The sequence below is a fragment of the Clytia hemisphaerica genome, unplaced genomic scaffold, assembly GCF_902728285.1.
Source record: "Clytia hemisphaerica strain Z4C2 unplaced genomic scaffold, Clytia hemisphaerica genome assembly, whole genome shotgun sequence".
NCBI classification, from domain to species: Eukaryota; Metazoa; Cnidaria; class Hydrozoa; order Leptothecata; family Clytiidae; genus Clytia; species Clytia hemisphaerica.
This window is the reverse complement of record NW_027103316.1, coordinates 196,544-220,445: the sequence shown is the minus strand read 5'-3', so window position 1 is coordinate 220,445 and position 23,902 is coordinate 196,544. Positions and strand designations below refer to the sequence as shown.

Here is a 23,902-nt window from a genome sequence, read left to right as displayed (position 1 = left end):
AATTAATTTTTTTTATTTCAATAAAAGTTCATATAGATATTTACAAACTCAATTTTATAGTATCAAAAAGTATTAAAAACAAAAGCGTAAGCCCAGGGTGACCAAAAAAAAGCCAACAGGAAGATTTTTGGCAAAAAAAGGAAAACATTTTGTGGGAAAAAATGACATTAATCGAATCAACTTTTCGAGACTTTTCGCCTTTTTCACGAAAATAAATTCATAGATTGGCAATTGTTTTAAAGAATTTTGAAAAATTTTTTTTTTTTTTAATTTTCAGGGTCATTCCAACCCAGTAAATAAGTTGGACCCGTTCTTAATCAAAACAAGAAAATGAAATTTAATAAATTAACCTACTCAGTATATGTAAAATAAGATTATTTTAAAAATATTTAATGTGATTGTGCGATATTTGAGAAGAATTCTAAGATTTGTTTGACAGTAACAGGGAGGATGATACTTGAACCTGGATAACATAATTCCACAAGTTCCTGGTATCGTTCATATTGCCGTACAAATGCTTCTTGGAAATTGTGCCAAAGCACCTGGAAAAGTTATCGAAATTAAGAATTAAGAAAGAGGAGAACCTACTAGAGACTAGAAAAGAATTAAGAAAAGAAACTGAAGTTTGTTTCACAAAAATTGACAGTCCACACATTTGGATAATTTTAGGTAGATGATTATAAAACATTAAAACCTTAGAAACATTTCGAAAATGTTTCATTTTTTCCTTCACAAGCACGCGGACTGCCAATTGTTTCGTAATATGCTTTAGAAGAGAACTGAGAAAAAAGAACTAAAACAGAAAAAGAAACCTAGCAAACCTAGCAAAACCGTATCATACCTGGTGTAAGCCAGCTTCGGTGACGTATTTTTCAATCTTTTTGTACAAAACTTCGAGACCTTTCTTTACCTGTAGAGAGACGAATGAAATAGATTGCATGCATTGATTCGCACTGATATATAGATGCACTGCAGAGTGTTTCAGAAGAAAGACAAACAATGACTTCATTCCTTTCCTTATATATTTTGATTTTCTCTTCTCAATTTTCATCAAAGTTAGAATAAAGAGATAGGAATCGACACAAAAGCCAAAAAGAAGATTGCTTTAATTGGATTGATTTTCGCGAGCCAAAAAATCCTGAAATTTTCTGGATTTATTTCTCCGAATAGCAGCATTTTCAAATATTTTGCGTGGATAATCAGCCAAAAGACAGTTGAAAATGGCCCTGAAAACGCCAATTTTTGTCATAAATAGCAAGTTTACGCAGAGTATTTTGAGCAAATAATCTTTCGCGAGATTTGTTTTCACGAAATAGGCTAAGATTTGCGAATTAAATCCCGCGAAATTCAATCCGATTATATTAACTTAAGAGATACATAGACTTGGGCAGCAAAACCAGTGTTTGATAAATTTCCTTGGGAAATACGAGAAATTGAGTTGTGTAATTATCCTAGGGATTGAATCTGGTTATTTTCCTAAGGAAATGCATAAAGATTATCTGATAATTTTCCTTGGTAAATTCAGGAAAGTGTTTATGTAATTTTTCTTAGGAAAATCAAGACATTATTTATGTAATTTTCATTGGGAATACAAAAATTCTTTCAATATACCTTTTCATAAATTACGTCACGAACATCACTTGCCTCGTTTTGAAATTATTGCCATGGTGATTAACTCTCAGCGGATTTTATTAAAACAAGAAGCCCGTTGAGCGTGAAGGCCCAGCGAAAAGTAACGTGTTGAAAACAAGCGTGCAAAACAACAAGTATGACCCCGTTGACATGGATCAAAGTGAAGACAGGAAAAAAATTTTCAAAATCACCGCGGTACTTCTCATTGGTTAGACGCTTGAAATTTTATTGAATGGTCTCCTACCAACCGTGCCTACACAGGCGCAGGTTCAAATTTCCAATAAAATTCTAGCCTGTGTATCCAGACTCAAAATTTCAGAAAAAAAATCTTACCTGGTGTAACTAAAAATGTCGGGTACAGTTTGTTTGATACTGCCTGTGAGTGAACCTTGTTGACAGACTATTAAAACCCAGGCAGACACACATAATTAACTTACCATATAACCTCTTTTACAAACTCAGAAAACTTTCAAAACTACTCTAAACTACATCAAAACAGCTCCTTTCCAGCGGCCATTTTGTTTAGAAATGAGCCTGTGTTTTCATTTTCATTTGTTCATCTTTTTTCACAAGGTCAGCTTTTTCCATAAATTATGCGCGCCCATAGAAAAATATAAAAAAATTCCCCAAATATTCTGCTTAGTGAGTGGGCACTTTTTAACGAATTAGGTGCACTCACACACATATGCAGGGAGAAATGTCTCTGCAGGCATGTTAGTTGGACCAGACCGTAGACCAGAAAAATGATCTTTAAAGAACTAGACGGTGAAATAGTTTTTATGGTCTGGATATCCAAGCTAATAAAATTCATGTGGTTAATGTGAGTTAACAGTTAATGCGAAGATCCAGAAATGACCATTTTCACTGTTCATGCCTTGCAACCATGAGAAATGTTCAATCTAGTTTGAATTTACCCATGAGCTGCATTTTAGTGTCCATTAACAGATTCCAGAATCAGTTTATATACTTTAAATAATTACCATCAACTGCTCCAACTTGGGACTATCTGAAAGAACATAGGACAGCAATTCGGCCACCATTTCACCGAACTTCCAAAGTCATTTGATTTGAGTTAAGGAAAGGCGTATTTAAAAATACGTGATTTCTCTTTCGATTTTACAGTAAGTGAAAATACAGACCAGATATGCAACAGTCCCATGTTTCGACCAATCGTCCCAAGTTAGAGGAGACAGTTGACGGTATGTGAGTCGAGTTTGAAAAATCAAGCCACCGTCCGTTTAATGCGACAGATCCAGAATTAATCATTTTATTTTCCGTAAGTTGGTCTAATATCGACATCCCTCGTCTAATTCCGGCACCATTTTTTAGAGACAGGAATAATATGAAAGCTTGAATCACTTATTGAAAAAGAATAATTCCACTCTTACCATCAAGCAAAGAAAAACAGTTTTAACCTTTCTATCAGTTTCAGCTGATAAAAAGGGTGTCAAAATTAGACGAGGGATGTCGACATTAGACCAAGTTACGGTAATGTGTAGAATCATGAAAAAAATCTTGCTCAAATTTACACATGAGCTGCATTTTAGTCTCCGCTAACATATTCCATAATCAGCTTGGAATAATTCTGTGTCGAATTTGAAAAATCAAGCCACTGCACCAATCGTCAAACGAGACAGATCCAGAAATAACCGTTTTCACACGCAGCCTCGTGGAAAAAGTACCAATCTTGTTCCAATTTACACATGAGGTCCATTTTAGTGTCCATTACCAAATTCCAGAATCAGTTTACTTTTAATAATCATGTGTTGAGATTGAAAATCATACCACGTCCCACCACTGACCGTTGTTAGCGACAGATCCAGAAGTGACTGTTTTCTTGTGTAGCATCAAGGAAAAAGTTCCAATCTTATTCAAATTAACACATGAGCTGCTGCTCAGTTTATTAATTTCGCTTAGCGAAGTATTACGATAGCCTTTCGCGGTGGCGGCGGCGGTGTCCTCGGAAAAAAAATTAGAAATCGAAAGTACTCAATACGGTGGATGAACTCACTAAGTTTAATTTAAACTTGCACGCTCCGTTTAACCACGGCAATTTTCGCGGTTTTTTTTAAGATTACGTCATATCTTTCATATTAGCTCATACTAGTTTGGTATTGTGGAGGTAATGAGATGATCAGGTTATTCATTTTGTCTATTGTATCATTAGCTCCACAGTCTGACGCGTACGGCACCATACTTCTGGAAGAAGGGAAGGCAAGGGATGCTCTTATATCGGATGGCCAATAGTCACTTTCATTTTCTAATTTTATTTTTTTATCCACGGATCGCTGATAGTCACTTTTCCGGGGGTTAGGTAGGGTCAGGGTTGCTAGTAACGGCTTGTCACTGTGCCGGGTGCATACTCGGCGCCTTGGGCCCCGCAGGGTTGCTAGTAACGGCTCGAATTTCAGTCAGGTTTAAAAAAGGGGTACTGTTACCCATATTATAATAATATTACCCCCGTCTTTTGCCAGTTCGGTATAATATGTTATGAATTGCGTGGTTTTGCTGTGCGGCGATGGCTCAACGGATAGAGCGCTGGCTTCCAAATCTGAAGGTCTTTCTTTGGTGGTGGTTCGAATCCCACTCGGTGCGAAAATTAGACAGGTCGAAATTGATGGACAAATGATTGACAGGTATGAAAACTCAGTCAGAAATGAGAAACTAAGTCTCAGAAGTCAGACAGTCAGAAAAGAGATAAATAGGATAAGAGATAGGAAAGAAAAGAAAAGAAGGTGAGGTGACTTTTGGCCATCCGATATAACATTTTCCGGCTTGGAGGAATTTCAATTTTTAGAAGCGTTTGCAGGTTTGCAGCCATCGATTTTTAGCAAATTCCTTGTGTTTACACTTCTTCTCAAAGCAAAAATTATTAACTAAGAAATAGTAAGTATAGAGTTTCAACTTTGCTTTTCCAGTTCCACATAGAGTTATTTTTCTAGTGGATCTGTTTAAAGCACCTTTTTCGCCTCTTCACCTAAAAAGTGATTGAGGCATCTTTTCTTTTTTTTTTGCCACTTTTTTTCAGATTCATTCACTGCACTGAATCTGATTGTGGTTTTTTTTCCCGCCCTTCAGATTCAAGGTCGAGACTCACCTGTGAATCTGATTGCGGCAACCCGTGGCCAGGACAGGTGTGGATTCTGTGCCTGCGACCGATCGAGCTTGTGCGTATCGACAGCTCATAAAGAATTCAACTGCATTGTCAGTTAAGAAATACACAAAGCTGCGTTGTCAGCTCAAAAATAATTCAACTGCGTTGTCAGTTATCAAATACATAAAGCTGCATTATTGTCAGTAAGTACTAGTATATACTAGAATATTTTATTTTACCAGATATACTTTGTCATATATTTAGTTAGAGTTAGTTTTTCTATCTGTGACTGTACTTTGTACTTAATTGAAGATGATATCTGTTGCATTATATCGTGCACGCATAGGAAGTTTTGCTTTTACAGCTCAGAGAAACGTTAAATGTGTCGCTAAATCTATTATTGTTGGTTCAGACCTTTCCAATATAATGCATTCTCAAAACTTTTTAAACCTGTACGTTTCATAGCACTTTTTACCCTCCTATGTTTTGCAATTCCAAAATCGTTTGAGCTAACAGAGCTTTACACACCTCTAGATTTTCTCAATCTTTCAAGAAATGGAATTTTCGTTCAATATCCCAATGTAGCGGGAGATCCAAACAAACCTTACTTTTTTCAAAGTTAATTACACACTCTTATTATCAGGCGATGTAGAACTTAACCCAGGCCCAACTGTTCAACAGTAAATTTGGCAAGACGGCAGGTATACAATGTTCCTCAAATTGTTTTTTTGCTATTTGCTATGCTCAGTTGAGAAAATTATCGCTATGGAAGACTCATGATTTGGATTATGTTTTAGATCAAGGCGATTTGAATTTCAAAAAGTTGGGAATCACAGGACAGTCTCCATTTGTTGAAGAGTTTTCTAAGACAATTGACATAGGAGGTAGCACTTGTGCACTGAATTTCAACATTTTTGAAGGCTATTTTGAGACTGGTAATATTTCAGTAAATTTTGTTCAGGAGGAACTCTTATTACAACATTCTGGTGCAGTTTTAGTGATAGCTGGAAATTGCTTAGCTGTGATGCACTATAACAAAAATTACTTTTTTTTTGACTCGCATAGCAGAGACTCCGAAGGCCATCAAGTTGAAGGCAGTATTGGAACTTCAGTTCTTTTAAAGTTTGACAACTTACAAGAAATTAAACAGTATATAAGATCTGAGTATAAGAACGTAAATCTTTTCAATATCATTTATCTCAAAACTGATTTTCATGATCAGGAAAGTATAAAAAATACTGTATCAAGGCAAGTATCACGCAGACAAAAAAATTGTTCACATAAGAGATCAGTTGAAAAGATTAAAGGTACTGATCAATATAAAGATTTATTGGAAAAACAAAACGCTTCTAAGAAAAGATCACGTGAAAAAATCCAAGGCACGGATAAGCATGAACAGGTAAAGAAGAACAAACGTAAGCATCGGGAATTAAATAAAGGATCAGAAAAACATGAGCAAGAAAAAGAACTAAAACGTAAGCATCGGGAATTAAATAAAGGATCAGAAAAACATGATCAAGAAAAAGAACTAAAACGTAAGCATCGGGAATTAAATAAAGGATCAGAAAAACATAATCAAGAAAAAGAACGAAAACGTAAGCATTGGGAATTAAATAAAGGATCAGAAAAACATGATCAAGAAAAAGAACTAAAACGTAGACATCGGGAATTAAATAAAGGATCAGAAAAACATAAGAAAGAAAAAGAAAAAAAGCGTAGAGTCTACAAAGCTAACAAGAAACTTAATGTAGGAAAAAGGGTTGACAACTTCAGGCAGAAAAAACAAGAGGGCCCTTCCTACATCTGTGTAATGTGTAACCGCTGTATGTTTAAAAAATCTGTGTTTGGTTTTGATGAACAAAAGTTCTCATTGATCAACTTTGAAGAAATAGCAAATTTTAATCCTGTAACCTCGTTTGATGGTAATTTCTACGTATGCACAACCTGTCATAGAAAATTAATGAAGGGAGAAATCCCATGCCAGTCTGTTACCAACAAGCTTCAAATTTTTGATCTCCCAGATAATCTAAATGATATACGAAAACTGGAAAGAATTTTAGTGGCTCAAAGAATTTTATTTTCTAAAGTTATGATAATGCGTAAAGGAGAATTCCCTAAATTGCAAGGTGCAATATGCAATGTTCCCATTGAAACACCAGGTGTATGCAAAGTACTTCCTAGAGGAAGTGATAGTAGTGGTGTAATAAATGTTGAATTAAAAAGAAAGATATCCTACAAAAACCCTGTTATTTCGCAGCAAGTAAGACGACAAAAAGTTTTTGAAACTTTGGACTTTTTAGTGAATAATAATCCTTTGTATCATGATATACATATTGATATGTCAATCATCGACCAAGTAACTAATGATGAATATGTTGAAAGGGTTTTATCAAATAATGATTCCGTATCAAGCGCTTCTTCCAATGATATAAGATTTGTAGATGATACAACAGTTACTTTAATTAAGCCTTTTGAAGAGCAATTAGAGAATGAATTTGATTCTGATGATCCACTCAGTGCGTATCGGACACCAACATGTGAAACAGTTATTGTATCAGAAGTGCCAAACATTATTTTAGATGATGAAAATGCAATTTTAGCTCCAGGTGAAGGTCAAACCCCCAATTCATTAACACAAGATGAGTTCTGTGAAGAGCTAGCCCATCCTCATCTTTTTCCTACTGGGAAATTTGGTTATAACGTAGAGCGAGATATAAAATTGTCGCCAACAAAGTACTTTAATCAGCGTCTTTTAAATTACACTCAAAAGTTTGCTTCGGATTCAGATTACATTTTTTTTGCTCACAAAACTTTACTACAGCTTAACCTTAGAAGTAAGATCAATATCGCAATGAGAATTTCAAATTCCAACTTGACTGCGGGACTATTAGCAAATAATTTTAATGATACAATTCAAAATTGTGTAGCATCTGATAATGCATACAAGTTTATGAGTACTATAAAAGGAACCCCTGCATACTGGCAACATATGTTATCTGATGTTCTTGCAATGGTTAAACAACTTGGTGTCCCAACATACTTTATGACTCTCTCTTGTGCAGATTTACGGTGGGAGGAATTTGTTACCATTATCAGACAATTAAGCGGGGATGCTGATACTGATCATGAACTTCTTGATTACCAATCTAGATGTGCCCTACTTAATAGCAATCCTATTGTGCTTGTGCGTCAATATCAATATAGAAAAGAGTTGTTTTTCAAAGAGATAATAATGGATGGCCAACTTGGAAAAATTACATACTATGCTCTCAGAGTAGAATTTACTTTCAGGGGTAGTCCACATGATCATTGTTTGCTTTGGGCTAAAGATGTCCCAAAACTTGAAGATGGAAAAGAAAAGTATATTGAACACATAGATAGTGTTATTTCTGCTAATGTTCCTGATAGGAAGAAAGTCCTGAATTATGGAATTTAGTCACTAAGTATCAAATACACTCCCATTCAAGAACGTGTAGTAAATATCGCAAAAATGAATGCCGATTTCAATTTGGAAAACTTTTCTGCAAGCGTACTATTTTGTCTGAACCGCTTCCTGAAGGGTTACCTGAAACTGAAAAACATGATATTTTGGTTGCTAGAAATAATGTGATCCAAACTGTTCAAGAGTATATAGATACAAATTTGCATCCTAAAAAGAGAAACATTCTGGATCCTGATAAGCCTGAGTATATTGAAATTGGATCTATTGATACAATTTTGGATTCTTTAGGGTTAAATTATGAAACGTATGAATATTACTTATCAATCTCACCAGACAAAGATCAGCATTTGTTTCTAAAACGTGACCCATATTCTTGTTTTGTCAACAATTATTTTGCAGAAGGCCTCCTAGCATGGGAGGCCAATATCGATATTCAGCCAGTTTTTAATGCATACAAGGCAGTTACATACATGTGTGCCTATTTTTCAAAAAGTGAAGATAAGTGTTCAACTGCAATGCAAGAAGCATTAAAACAGGCCAAAGATTCAAATGACAGTCAGTTTGAGAAAATGTCTAAAATTGCCAAAGTTTACAACTCTAATAGAGAATGCTCAATCCAGGAAGCAGTTTACTTAACAATGCCTGAACTGTGGCTTAGAAAATGCTTTCCTGCTATTTCATTCGTTAACACTAACTTACCTGATCAAAGGTACAGAATTTTCAAGTCAAAAGAAGAAATTGAGGAATTGCCTGAGGATTCTGATGATCTTTTCAAACGAAATATGTTAAACAGATATATTGACCGCCCAAACACAGGGCAATTCAATACTATGTGTTATGCCACATTCTGTGCAAACTATACATTAGACACAAAAAAAAATACAAATGATGAAAATGATTGGCAGCCTACTGTACTAGATGATCAACAAGTGCAGTGAATCATCAAGAACCCCAAACACTTCCAAAATCAGCCAAATTACTCAACAGTAAGGAAAAACTTAAGCTTCGTAAAGTTCCAAAAGTTTTGAGGTACTACACTCCTAACAAAAACAAACATCCAGAAAAATTTTCCCACCATATTCTAATGTTGTTTTACCCATTTAGATCAGAAGAGAATGATTTGAAACTTGATGGCTCATATGTGTTGAAGCTCAATTTAGATGAAGTCAATGCAGTTGTTAACGAGAACAAGCAAATTTTTGAACCTGATGGTCATCTTGTTGATTTAGTACTTCAAAACTATCGCAATGACCTTATGCATAATCAAGATGCCTTTGCTCAACAAGAAAATGATGAAGTACAAGACCTAATGAGCAACTCATCAGACAGTGAAAATGATGATGAAAGTCATGATATCGAACAAAATTTTGCACCATTTACTCAAACAGTTCATGGCTTGCAAACTGATGACCAAATCAATACCCATATAAGATCTTTAAATTCTAAGCAAAGAGATATTTTTGATATAGTACTAAATTGGGGAAAAATGTATGTGCAAAATTCCAAGTCCAATAATCCTGTACTACTAGAACCATTGAGAATATTTTTAACAGGTGGTGCGGGCGTAGGAAAATCTCACTTAATTAAATGTATTTACAATTGTTTGTCAAAAGTCCTAGCATATAAAAGTGATGAGCTAGAGAAGCCACGTATTATTAAATTGGCCCCAACTGGTATAGCAGCTATCAATATATCTGGCACCACAGTACACACAGGATTGAGTATTCCAGTTGGAAAATTCAGAAATATGGCTGACAAACAAAGGACTGCCATTAGAAATAAATTACATCATGTAAAGTTGATAATAATTGATGAAATATCTATGATTTCGTCGCAACAGCTTTTGAACATCCATACAAGATTATGTGAAATTTTTGGTGTAAATGACAACACACCATTTGCAGGGAAAAGTATCATTGTTTGTGGAGACCTCTTTCAATTACCTCCAATTTTTCAAAGTCCAGTATTTTCAACTGAGGGACCTATTATTGGTGCATTCAAATTATGGCACCTATTCAAACTAGCTGAATTAGATGAGATTATGCGTCAAAAGGATGACTCTGACTTCATTGATCTCTTGAACAATGTAAGAGTAGGTGAATTGAATAGTAATGATGAAAGTATGATTAAATCTAGACTGATAACACGAGAACACCCTGATTATCCAATAGAATCATTGCATTTGTTTGCAGAAAATGCTTCAGTCCATCTTCACAATATTCAAAGATTAGATACTCTGCCCTCGGAAACAATAAATGTAGAAGCTATGGACGTTTATCCAAGGGATTTTACTGAATCTCAAATTACCAAGGTTAAAAACCTGCCACTTAACGATACAGGTGGCTTATCAGTTCTATTTGATTTGAAAATATGTGCAAGAGTAATGCTAATTAGTAATATTGATATAGAGGATAGGTTGATCAATGGTCAACTTGGAACCGTCACTGAGGTAAAATTCAGAAACAATAAAGCAGAGCTAATTTATGTTAAACTAGACGATAAGACGGCTGGAATAAAAGCTCAAAGTAAAGACCAATATGCTAAGGCCACTGAAACTGTTCCCATTGAAAAGAGTGAGGTAAATTTTCCCTTTGACAAAAAAAACCCATACACTTCACCTATCATTTCTCGGACACAATTTCCTCTTAAGCTAGCTTATGCTTGTACAGTGCACAAAGTTCAAGGATTGACTTTGGATTCAGTAGTCGTTAGTTTTGACCTTGCAAGGCAAAGAAAGTTCAATGCTGGTCAAATGTATGTTGCAATGAGCAGAGTGAAAAATTTAAATGGTTTGTACTTTACTGGTCAATATCGACGTAGTGCTTTTGTCTGTAGTGATAAAGTTAGTGAAGAATACACACGATTGCGTCAGAACAAAGTTGAAAGAGTTGCAGATATTATGAGGTGCAGTTCTAATTTAAATGTTTGCCTATTGAATGTAAGATCTTTAAAACGACATGCAGTTGATATTCAAAAGGACAGATTTTTGTATGAAAATGATTTGTTATGTCTGACAGAGACACAGATGAGTTATGAGCATTCTGAGGAAGACAAACAAAGTATTCATGAAAACTTCCTTATTATATTCTTAGTCATAATATTGACCAGCATAAATTCAACAGTGTTACTGTCTGTCATTCTCCTTCTTTTATTGACATTGATGAGTATGATCATTCATCATGCTTTTCTCTTGTAAAATTTAGAAAAGCTGAATTTACTGAAAAGGAATTTTGTGTTTTGGTTCTCTATAAAAGTTCAAGAATTCAACGTGATGTGTTCTGTTACAATCTTGCTCAATTTATTGAAAGATACACAATTGATATCATTTTAGGAGACTTCAACATGGACGGCTTTGAAATGGAGCATGATCAATTGTTGGCTGACATTCTCCAAGATTATGATTTAGTTCCGAACTTTCCAACACATATCGATGGGAAAATGCTTGATCAAATTTGGACACATAAGGAATTGGTGCACGAGTATGGTATTGAAGTTATTCGTAAATGTGTGAACTTATCCGATCATGATGGAATCAAATTATCGCTGACTTTGCTAGCTTAGAATACCCGTCAGAGGCGATTCCCGGCGGGACAAGGGGGGGGGTTGGAAACTGGGGTGGTGGATGATCTCAACTTTCTGATGATTAGTTTTGAGTGGTCAAAATTGCAGGAAGTAAAAAAAATTATCTCAAATAAAAAGGGTATAGTATCCCTTTTCTCCTATAGCAAATTCTACCTAACTTAAAATTAATCATCAGAAAATTAGCCAACGATTCGGATACATTTGCTTATGTTGTCATAGGTGCTTCTTTATGAACAGTTTGAATTGATCGAAGGAAATTTTTTGTGATAGACTGAGTAAACCAGGAATACTCTTTAAAGCAATGATGTTATCGAAAATCTGTTAATATGATATCAGTACATGTTTGATTCTGGATAAAATTAACTTTGTAATTAAGGATTGAAGCTTAACTCTGTTGGAAATATGCAATTAAGGTCATCCCACCACCCCGTCCATTCTTATGTAAGTTTTCTGACGTTTAAAGACTATTCTTAAAAGACATTTATTCTTCTTGGGAGGAAGGCTTTTTTCTGCATTAACCAAAAGGAGGGCTCTGTTGAATTTGACAATTGCAGATGAAGTTGGGGAGGGTCTGAGAAATGGGTCAAATATGTGAGTGTCTTTTATGGATGGTCTATGGTAGAAAAAATCTATAGACAAAGGACAATTAGTTTAAAGATGCCTTTCATTAATTCATTTTTGATTACTATCTCGTCAGGAAACTTACATACCTATGGGTATGGCATTTAATGTATTATTTTATTTATTGTATTATTTATTCCTATTTTTTATATTTATCATTTTTCTTCTGTTTTTCATAATTATTAGTTTTTTTAAAATTATTATATTCAGAACAAAGTAATATTTCTACCATTTTTTAATAGGCTTTTGTTAATTGTTTTATTATTTTCTTGTACTCTTTTTGTTATTCATTTGCCTACTCAAAAATCAAAAAGACTGTCACAGAGTTAAAAAATAGACGATATGGAAAAATATGGAATGAAAAAATATGGAAGTACATTGCAAGTGAATTGATTCATCTATATATGTATGCATTTTGGTTGATATTATAAGGATAATTATTGAAACGTTGAATAGTGGTATAAGTGGATATATATTTCTATTTTGGAATTATTACAATTGATGTAATCGCTTATCCTAATGCAGCTTGAATTCATTGGATCTCAAAATATCCTAAATCGTCGTCATTTTCAGTCTTTATTAACAAAGAGTCGAATGGTTTCGAAAATGTTCATTACAATCACCAACATTCGATACAATCGCCAACATCGATACTGCAAAATATGCGCTTAAAGTCATTGTATCATATTATCGTTTCATCCGATTTCCACAATATGCTGTATTTGCTCATTGGAAACATAAAATTTCATGATTTTCAGCATTTCTATAGTAAATCAACTGTCGCGCTCAGCCACCAACCGACCATTGATAATACAAAAATAACAATTCTTATCGCGATTTCCATGATTCCACTGTGACTTCTTCGACGTACGTATCCTGACTTGACCTCAATCTTCGAAATGTCTGATGATTTGTTCCTGTTGGAAAAAAAACGTTTTGGTATGTAAACTTTGTATGGTTTGATTACTCGAAATGTGACATTTGTGTAAACGAAACACTGAAGACTAATTTTTATTATTTTGGAAGCCGGAAATCCACCGGATGTGAAAAAAAGCCAAATTTGCACAATACTTGTAAATTTGTAAATTGCTAGCTATTTTCTATGAGCTATGTACTATCGAAATTTTGGAATTACGAATACTTGGAAATATAATTTTTAGATTCATGAAATCCAAACTCAAGTTACCCGTTTTGCCCCTGTACTAACCTGTATTCCCCTGTTCATTAAAAAACGAAGGCAGATTTTCGGCTATAATGAAAGAAAACTTTTCTACGAATTGCTTGGAATCTCGAATCTTGTCTTTTCAAGTTCAAAATATTGGATATTTTCGACCGGAAATGACGTAAAATTTTACCTTGCCTTTCGTTCTAAACTCACTCAAATTAATCTTATTAATTTTCCGCATTCCTCTTCAAGTTTTAATTCTGTGTATTGTTCTCCAAGGATTTCAATGTTCTTTTCTTCTTCGTCTTATTTAAGGCGAAATTTTCGACTTCTAGTCGTCTTGTTTATTTCTATATCAGAAGCCATTATTTCCTAAAAATAAAGTCTTTTCGAAAACAATAAACTAAAAATAAAAGTGATTTAAGGTAGAATTTTCACTCATAAAACGTTATGAAAACTTGAGCAAAGACTAAGATATGGCAGAATGTTGAAAAAGGTTTATAAAAGAAAACCATTACAAAATATCTATCTGGTTTGAAAGTCTCTTGACCACTAAAGCAAAGAAAATGTTCAAGAAAGTATGAATCAACCTCCTCGCTTCGACCGCCATCTTGTTTTGTTTTGAAAATTGTTTTTGAAAGAGCGCGGAATCAGAAAATATATCTTTTGTAGCCAGTATCCGACTTGAGCAACCTTTTCCCTCTCCAAACGGCAAAATTAAAAAGTGTGGTACTGGTTTTAAGCGCCGTTTCTACCAAAACGGACGGACAGACAGCGGAAGGACGGACGGAAAGTTGCAAATGAAAGGCCCTATCGCTAGCGCTGGGCCAACTACTTTCTATTTATAAAAAAATCATTTAATGTCTCAAGGGACATAATCACCATGGTAATTGTTTGAATACAAGGCAAGTGATGTTCGTGACGTAATTTATGAAAAGGTCTATTACGTAATTTATGAAAAGGTCTATTGGTTAATGTTTCGGGTTGTTTTTTAACCTCTCAAGGATTCATTAATCCTAACTTTATCATTTGGACTATTAATTGGTCAGCCTAAGCTGAGCATTCAAATAGGTAAAATTTTCTTCCATCATAAGACGGCAAAAAAAAAATCCGATTTTCCGATCTCACTTTGATTTCTAAACTTTCTTCCGATCGGGTTAACTTTTTGGGTACTTTTAGCGTGCGTTGTTTTTACAGATCATAATGTAAGTTTCAAGATGGCGGCTCAAACGATAGTCAGATGTGATAAGTCAGTGTTGTACCAAAGTATTTCCAGTGTAAACCTGTTGCAAGCTTCAATTTCTGTCATTTATTTTTTTAACTCGGCAAATCAAACACATGATTTTCATCAAGGGGATTCTTTTTCTACATCCTTTGAAGGTTTAAAGCCGTTTGCTCAAGTTTTTGTTTATGTTGAATTTTCTGATACTTTTTATTGCTGCTTTTTAATAGTTTTTGCAATAAAAACATATTTTTCTTGTTTGCCTCTAGGGGGATTGATGGTGTCATAATGTTATTGGAATTTGATAAAGTTTACAAAAGTTGAAAGTACAGCTACTGTATAAATTTGATATAAAGATTGGATGCAATCGACTGCAATCGTGCTTTTTTGGACTTGGACGTGTTTGTGATAAAGGCGAATCGCAAAAAACTGTTTGGTTCCCGTCATTTCTACTTTAAAAAGTGGGAGTCGTTCGGCCGGTCAGTCGAAAATATTTTTCTGTTAAGAAGCAGCTACTAGTATACATCTTGTTGAAACTATGAAAGGGAGTTCGTGTAGACTGATATCCGAATTTTAAAATTGAGAAACCGTGGATAAACTGGTGTTTTGGTTTACTCTCCATTAGCATGCGGTTCTCTACTTCGATTTGAAAACTTTTAAACACAGAGCGTGCAGAGGTTGACAGTGGAAATCCAGCAAAGCAGCGGAAAAGCTTTCCGACTCTGCAGCTCTACCTGCTGACCGTAAATCAGATGGCAGGAACCAAATGATGACATCACATCTCCTATTATTGGACGTGCAAAATTATGACAAATGGTCTTTGGATTTGATCATTTATATTAATATTAATATATACAGTTCTAGTTGAAATTGATCAAACTATTTTTCACGCAGTTCCGGACGCAGATTGTGTTTTTCGTTTTTCTAACCTTTTCTAACCTTGGCGCACATTTTGACTGAATGATGGAATGGAATGAATGGCGATAACAGTTTATAGATATCTCTTATCAGACTTGCAGAAAGCGAGCTGCCGTCAAGTTACACAACATGCACACTCTCATCACAACTTGCAAACTCTCGTCACAACTTGCACAGCCATAACAAACAGATCAATCTGGTCTTCGCATTTGACATTGTTTTAAAGTTTAAAAAACACTGCCAGTGCTTGGCACAGAAGAGAGGACTCCCAGTTGAAATTAATTGCTACACCGCTGCCCTGTTGAATTTATTTATTATGGTTGTGTGTTTATTCCGCCAAGGCAGTAAATCAATCGCCCAAATTCATAGACCGATCAAAAGCGAGTTTAAATCAAAACGGGGAAAAATGAGCTTCCCCGCATAGTTATGAATTTTAAGTTTTGCTTTCGATTATCATTTGTACAAAATTTATTTACCCAGACTGGAGGGGCCATCCATATAGTACGTACACAGTGAAGGGGGAGACGGGGTTTAGCAAAAGCGTACATCTATTGTTTAAACAAAGTCATTTCTATTGTTCTCTGCGTACAAGGGGGGAGGGGGTGTCAAATATTTGGAAAATCTTTGCGTACGTACTATATGGACAATGCTAAAGAGAAGTATACTTTGAGCTTCTCCAGGGGGGGGGGGTGTTGGAGGAGCTCTCAGGCTCGTTTTACATAATTTTAAATCAAGTTATCAAATGTTTCACATTTTGTACATTATTCAACATATTTAGTCTACTCTGTTTCAGTGCATCTCTTACATCTGTTAACCCACTTATTAAAGCTATCTAGCTAAGCTCTATTGGCTGACCTTCCAGCCTCGGCTGGTTTATTTTTTTTAAATTAGCCTACTAATTAGGGTGAAGCTTTCGAAGAGTTCAAAATAAACTTTAATTGGAATTCAAATTTAAGAAAGCAACCCGTCTACACTACTACTAAGGATAAAAAGTGAATTTTTCTTGAAGGCTTACTTCTTTTGGGGGATAATCTTTGAGGACAGCACGTAATTCTTGTTGATTTAGTTTAATTTGATATCCAATATCTTCCATTCTGACACCAGAGTTGATGCACGATTCGATACCTTGAAAGAAGCGCTACGGAGAAGAAGTAGAAGTAAATAAAGTGACTTCAATGAGAAAATCTTCATGTAGAGTTTATTTCGATGGAAGAAGCAATGATTTGTTTCATTTAATATCCATACAGGGGGTAGATGAACCTTTTTAAGCCAAAAGTTCTTGGAAATGTGTAGACACCCCCTGGAGAAATGGCTAAATTTGCAAAAAAAACTTTGAAAAATCCTTCTTCATCCCTTAATAACCTTGAGGGTGGACGAGTTTAAAAAACAGTCTTTAACCCCCTAGAACTTTTAGAATAAATTTATGCCCCAAGGAAAAATGAAAAAACTTTCTTTAAACCCCCTGGAAATATTCGTCCACCTCCATGTACATACTTCACAAATAGAAGAAGCAATTTCTTACACTCATCCGTTCAAGAGGTCGACCGAGGCGTGTTGCAATATATTGATTCATGGCGTCTTTGTACATTTGTTCCGCTTGCTTCTTCTCGTCATCTAACGCTTGGTTCTTCAAACCACGGATTGAACCTAAAAGTTCAGTTTTCGGAAATCAGTATAGTCTATACTAGACGTCACCCGCCGGAAACCCAGGCTCTAAACATTCGATTTTTTGACGTCACTTTTAACTTTCGAAGCTCCTGCAGTAGCAAAATAATCGAATTTGCGTCAAAACACTTGAAAGGCTTCTATTTTTCAAAAATCGTCAAAGTGAAACTCACTAAGAAACGAGATGAAAAATCCCGGTTTTTAGTGAGGTGCTCGCTAAAATCAGTACCGCTAAATGTAGTCTGAATCGCAGACATCTACAAAACCGCATAGTCTATAAGGAGCACGAATCCGTTAGTGGATTATATAAATGGTATTTTAAAACAAACTAGAAAACTGTAATAAACAAAATAACTTATAAGGTCAAATAGATATATAAATGGATAGTCTCAAGATATCAGATAAACACCGAATAAAAATATTCTTCTTCATCTTCATTAACTCTTGATGAAACAAAACAACAAACTTACTGTGAAGGTAATGATAATTCTCTGCAAAGGAAAAAAAGAAGAAATTAATGAGTATTTACATTTTCAGGTGCACTTTTTCGAGAAACAAAAATTGGCCTTCTTTTCACGAATCAACCTAATTTGCTTTCATTTTCTCTCAGGGTCATATCATACCTTTGTAGTCCGGAGGGGGTGGGGTACTAAGTTTACGAGATATCAGAGCCAATATTCAAAAATCGACACTGATAAAGCCTGCATTTTCGAAGATTTTGCCCTTTTTTGCCGTTTTTAATCTCCCAATTTTCGAACTTTGATCCAAAGTACGAAAATTTATAACCCTGTGAGGGAGTCAATTTTTTTATATTTCGTAATTTGGAGACCCTGTCAATAGTTGTTTTATTGACCCCGAGTAATTTTCAAAGGTATAAAAAGGGACCCGAAGCAAATACCCGACGCCCATTTTGCTACAGTGCTCCCCCCTCCAGGATTTTTAGTCAATTAAACAAGAAAAAAGAAGGTTCTCTGAAAAGTGTTAGAGGGAAAAAGAGAAAATTAAGGAGGAGACGGCCTCTTATCCGAAAAATATTAGAGAGGCTAGTCTTTGGAAGTTTAATGAAGAGAGACACATCTTTGATAGTTCATCTTACCGAACATGACGATTTCAGGGGGAGGTTTATCATTTTCCTCAGCAACTTCTTCAATTTTGACAAAGAGGACGCGAATAAGTTTACTGTAAGCTTTATCGATTTCACTTCGCCGATCTGACCCTTGAAAAATCTTCTCTGAAGCTTTGAAAAATCGCTATGGAAAATAGAAGAAAAATTAATTAACTTTTTTTCTCAAGCCTTGGCAGATCTTCATATTTTAGGTTAAAACCTGCCTTAAAGGAAGGGATCTTGGCGGAAAGAAATTTAGACAAGCTCATCAAATTGCCTTGAATAGTTAACAATATTCGTCAAAGCTAATCAAAAGCAAATGTGTACCACACATCTGAATGTAAAAGTTCAAAAAGAAATCATGTTTTATGAACCTCGACAGCAAGGACGTCGGGAAGGATCCCTGTCCGTTTCTTCTTTTGAACTTTCTGTTCGTTGATTTGACGACTAAGTCCTTCCTATAAAGAAATGATAGAACTGGATCAAATAAAGAGCATGTGATATTCATTTTTAGTCAGTAGAAACACACGAGAAAAGAAGATTAATAGTTCAAATTACAATCAGGTACGGATACGAAAAAAGTATATCCCCCAGAAAACTTATCTGATATTCCGGCGCGGCGGATTGGCGGACGCCCACGTTAAAGCTAAAGCTCGGGCCAATTTCCCATCGGAGAGGAATGAAAGTCGGCCTTTGATGTGCCGCATCCCCAGTCGGGTTCAACTGCCCTTGCACGTAAAGCTAAAAATATTTCAGTTGGACCCAGCAATCCCGAAAACGAGGGCTGGGTTACCAGACCTCCCGCTACAAAATCCTTGACGCGGTCTTGTAAAATTTCGTAATCTAAACCTTTCAGATGTTGAGAATTCCTTCAGAGACCTTCAGAGCTTTAGCGTGTCGGATGAAAATTTCTGCATTCATACATAAAAATGAACGACGTACCACGTATTTATCAAATAATCTTTTGGTGAAGATGAGCCATCCACCGAAGAGCGTTCCCAAGAATGTGGGCGGTGCACCGGTTGTGTGGCTGGTCACCAAGTGCGACGCTTGGTTTTGGATGCGGTACATGGCGTATAATATATTACTGTAAGAGAAAGAGAGATTTCGGACCTCACCTGTAATAATACCTTAATTGCATTAATTTAGGCGTGGATTTAATTTGGCGATTGGCGATTTAATTTTCTAAAATTAGGTTCTAGTAAACTAAAAATTTCCGTTATATTTTACTAACAAATGCATATTATCTATAGAAATTCTACCCTTAAAAGATCTTTGTTAAATTTGGTGGGGATTTAATTTGGCGTTTTCTGCCTAATTTCGCTAAAATTCGCAACATTTATTCCCCGCCAAAATCAATCCACTTAAAGTACAAACAATTATGAAAGGGAGAGTAGTAAATATTTAAGTTATAAATATGCTTACTGTGGGTGGAGAGCTTCTCCATAAGTGATAAGATTCTGCATTTCAATCTCCATGAAACCAAAGATGTTTTTCATCATGTCCCTGAAAGTAAGAAGCTCTGTTCTCATCTTTTACGTTGAAATTGAAGCGAAAATACTTTAGAGATTATCAGTCAGGAAGAAAAAACATTTTTTTATTCTGCTACTGGCAGTTTCATGCAACTTTGGTGACAACCTTAATTTCTTCCTGACTGACATCGCTCTACTTATGTATCGAACACTGTAAAAAACTGAAGAAATACTTTAGAGATAATCTAATTAGTACAATTAATTTATAAGGGGATGGATAAAAGAAGCTGAGCATGGCGTTGTAAGTCTACAGGCCTAGCAAGCGTGCAGCAACTTCGATATTGCGGCGTCTCATCGTTAGCTTGAAAACAGGGAGAAAAGTCAAAAATAAGATTTTGGCGAGAAAAGTAGCACAAAGAACAAACATTCCGAAATTAGATAACAATGTGTGTTAATATTTATTAAAACTACGGAAGAAAGAACTTGCTCCTCCGGACTTAATTAATGAACATTAAAAGAGTTTTCTTGGATAAATGAGCTGATTCTAAGAAAAAACTGAAATGTATATGAAATGGCTTATAGATTATGATAGTTCAAGTGATTTCAAGCTTTATATTTTAAGAGATAAAAAGATGGTATAATTCTGAAATTCTGAATGCTCATTTTGTTATACAATTTTAGCTCTATATACAATTTTAGCTCTATAAACGATTGTATAAAAAATTATTCCAGCAAAAGAGTTTTCGCTAAATTTCCCCCAAGTGTTCGTCAGTGACGTCCGTGGATTTTTGTGAAAATTTGGAAAGGTTGAGAAGAAAAGATATTTAGGGTCCCACTTATGACAAAGTGTAAGGGAAGAGGGACAGCAATTTTTCAAGAACACATATTGGTGAACAGAGGTTATATAAATACTTTAGGAGGGGATCTAATTTGTATTTGTGTCTGGTACTCAAACCCAGGTTGATGCCGAGGCATGAAAAAGGATAAAGAAACAAAACAAAATCATCAATTTTCTACTAAAATTCTTGCTATGATGTGGTACATTTTGTACTAGCGTCAATGCAACGAAAATTGAGCCCCCAAAAAATCGAAGTCGCTGCACGCTTGCTAGACTCTAGATTTAGAACGCCATGGAGTTGAGCTATTAGTAGATGAGTTAGACATACCGGACTTCATCTTTAGGTGTCCTGCAACGAAAGTGGAGATTAATAGCATTAGATTGAAGGAAAGGTTAGTCTTATGGTTGTACAGTCAGTAAATAAGTGTGATTTGAATGGGTTGTTCCAATGAAAATCCATACAGGAAGGTGGACGAACCTTTTCAAGTCAAAAAAAAATTCTTGAAAATGTGTGGAAACCCCTGGAAAAATTCTTTTCACACCTTAAACGTAACGGTGGACGAACTAAATCTTTACCCCCTAGAATTTTTCCAATAAAAAACAAATTCTTACCCACTGGAAAAATAAAAAACACTCCTTTAGACCCGCTGGAAATTCTTCTCAGATTACCCCCTGGAAATATTTGTCCCCCTTCCTGTAGGGATATAAAATGGAATGGCCCAATGTCAGTAGAGTCAATTATGGTAGTTACTTAAAATTATTATTTATTGTTATTAAGTTTTATGGTTTTATGTGGATGGGCAGTGGTTTCATGATTGGTTTCAAGGAATGTGAGGTTTTTCATCAGTAATAGTGGATATCACAAGCCAAACATAAACAGTCAGATGGTTTGTTTACCTATGCGGTGCTTCCAGTTTGCTAAAAACAAAGAAATGGTACGAAAAAGGATGACAATTTATACTAAAGGGTGTGGTTTGTGTATCGTGTTGTGTGGCGTGTGTTGCGTGTTGTTGCGTGTGAGGGTGTGGTGTTTTGTCGGTGTGTTTTGTCGGTGTTTTTTGAATGGTGTCGATGTAAAATTTTGAGAATTGTTTGACGATATCAGCTATTAAAGGTATTCAAAAACCTTCATAACTGAAAATAACATGATTGAACGTGGAGAGAAGGTGTTGGAGACTTACTGCTCAGCGAAACGTTGTCTGCTCATTAAGGCCCCGTCTACTTCATCTTCTTCTTTAGGCTGGAAAAAATATCATGAGATATTTAAATTTGAATATTGGCTTTTTTTAATGGACAATTCGATGATAAATATGCTTACGTCAGCGTTATCACCAGGCCATCGAAGATGGAAGAACATCTGACAAAATTCTTGCTCTGTCATCACGTAAGGTTCGATCTCTGACAAAACCATATCGAACACCTGCCATGAAGCAAAGGGAATTAGATTAAGGAGTTTCATATCCGAGGAAAGCTCTAAGGTACAATCATTGACAAAACCTATGGCACAAAGCACTAAAATAAGCATCCCCCTCTCCCCCTAAACAATGTTGTTGGGACGAGCTAAGGACCGGCCAAGCAATATTTCTTTCCCACCAACATTGTTCGGAGAGGAAGGGGAGGTTATTGCAATGTATCTAAATTTGACCACCGGAAATGTGCCATAATATATTGGCAACGATGGAGATAATTGGCGATACGTTTCACACCATAACACAGGAAAAAGTATGGAAATCACATGCTTGGTAAAACTGATTTCCGAGCATGTGATCCTGCAAAAAATCACATGCATGTGAAAATGCAATTCACAAGCCATCTTTTCTCAACTTAAATTGAGTGTCTGACTAGATCTAAAATCACAAATAGGATTGTTTGTCTTTCTTAGAGAGAGAGGTTTAATACCCTAAAAGTAACTCACTTCTATTCTATTTAACAAGTGAGAAAAGATGGATTGTGAATTACATTTTCACACGCATGTGATTTTTTTGCAGGATCACATGCTCGGAAATTGGTTTTCACACGCATGTGATTCACGGATTTTTTCCTGTGAAAGTGTTAAAATAAAGACTTAGAAAACTGTTATAATACCTGGTCAAACTGTCCGGAATTGCCAGCAGAAATAAGGGAAGATTCTACAGAAGCGGTGGAATCGATGGACTCTTTGGAAGTGGTTCGTTTTAGTTTGCCTTCTTTCGAACTTTTCAGTAAATGAAGAGATGATTTGCTTCCACCGTGTGATGAGCCAGTTTGCAAAGCTTGAAGAGATCTGTTACCTAAAATCACAAACATTCGATTCAATGTCCACAAAGTCAGGTCATTCACGAAGTTTCGCTTGCTTTGACAGAAAATAAGATTATTTTTTCTTTTTAATTGAAAACAGTACCTCGTGGAAAGTCAAATTCGCGATAATGGACAAAGAAGAACATTCAAAGCTGAATTACTAGAAAATGACAAAAAGAAAACATAGAAATTTACCTTTCACTTTCATAGAGGCTTTCATTTTAGCGAATTCTAAATATTCTCTGAATTCTTTCTCGTAAGTTCGTGTGAAGGATTGTTCATAATGCTGCCAAAAGTGAAAAAAAGCATATTTTGTTAAGCGTGGTTCGAAGTCTGATGAGGTGATTACTCCACAGTGACAGCTTGATTTAGGAGTTCGACGACCCTTGGCTCTTTTCTCTAAGTTCAGTGATTACATGTTTTTGTAAGCATTGTACTTACAAGCATATCAAGGCTCAGACATGGCAAAAATTTGAGCCTACGAAAAATATACTTTCCTGAATTTGACTCAGGTTTTTGGCTGGGATTTTACGGATTTTCAGAATTTTCCTAAAATTTGGCATCGGTTATAAGCATCCTTATAAGCATATTTCAGGCTTGCCAAGCATCCTAAGCATCTCCCCATCTTCGAATTTTTGTATGCTTATAAAAAAATATGTAATTTACTAGTTAGGTCTTCGATTTTTGGTTAGTTTTTAAAGAGAATTTGAGTTTACCGATTTGATTTCCAGGTATTTGCTGTTATCGAGATCTTTGAGCCATTTCATGAGCTCAACGTAAGGTGTGAAGTCGGTGTGAACAGAATCATGAGGTTGTAAGGAGAGGTCGTTTGCTGGTTTGTACGAAACATGGTCAATGTTACTCTGAAA

General features: G+C 35.4%; 1 protein-coding gene and 1 long non-coding RNA gene across 5 annotated transcripts in view; one reads left to right on the top strand and one right to left on the bottom strand.

Moving 5' to 3' along the window:
- LOC136813945 (exocyst complex component 1-like) overlaps positions 1 to 23,902 on the bottom strand; it is a 48,162-nt gene continuing 24,260 nt past the window's right edge. The window contains exons 11-26 of one of the 4 annotated variants that reach the window (XM_067070460.1): positions 23,750 to 23,896; positions 23,229 to 23,319; positions 22,842 to 23,026; positions 22,075 to 22,176; positions 21,938 to 21,996; positions 21,654 to 21,674; positions 21,085 to 21,105; positions 19,872 to 19,952; positions 19,389 to 19,533; positions 18,821 to 18,904; positions 18,438 to 18,591; positions 17,812 to 17,832; positions 17,199 to 17,323; positions 16,692 to 16,814; positions 842 to 910; positions 307 to 542 (exon numbers count right to left, since the gene is read on the bottom strand). In XM_067070460.1, the coding sequence (XP_066926561.1) occupies positions 390 to 542; positions 842 to 910; positions 16,692 to 16,814; positions 17,199 to 17,323; positions 17,812 to 17,832; positions 18,438 to 18,591; positions 18,821 to 18,904; positions 19,389 to 19,533; positions 19,872 to 19,952; positions 21,085 to 21,105; positions 21,654 to 21,674; positions 21,938 to 21,996; positions 22,075 to 22,176; positions 22,842 to 23,026; positions 23,229 to 23,319; positions 23,750 to 23,896 (1,581 nt within the window). In that variant the 3' untranslated portion in view covers positions 307 to 389. Of the gene's footprint in view, positions 543 to 841; positions 911 to 16,691; positions 16,815 to 17,198; positions 17,324 to 17,811; positions 17,833 to 18,437; positions 18,592 to 18,820; positions 18,905 to 19,388; positions 19,534 to 19,871; positions 19,953 to 21,084; positions 21,106 to 21,653; positions 21,675 to 21,937; positions 21,997 to 22,074; positions 22,177 to 22,841; positions 23,027 to 23,228; positions 23,320 to 23,749; positions 23,897 to 23,902 lie in introns of all 4 variants that reach the window. The other 3 variants (XM_067070471.1, XM_067070464.1, XM_067070477.1) reach the window with 3 other exon arrangements.
- On the top strand, positions 4,444 to 13,552 carry LOC136813937 (uncharacterized). Its single transcript, XR_010847571.1, has 2 exons — positions 4,444 to 4,518; positions 11,500 to 13,552. It is a non-coding gene; the product is annotated as an uncharacterized lncRNA (long non-coding RNA).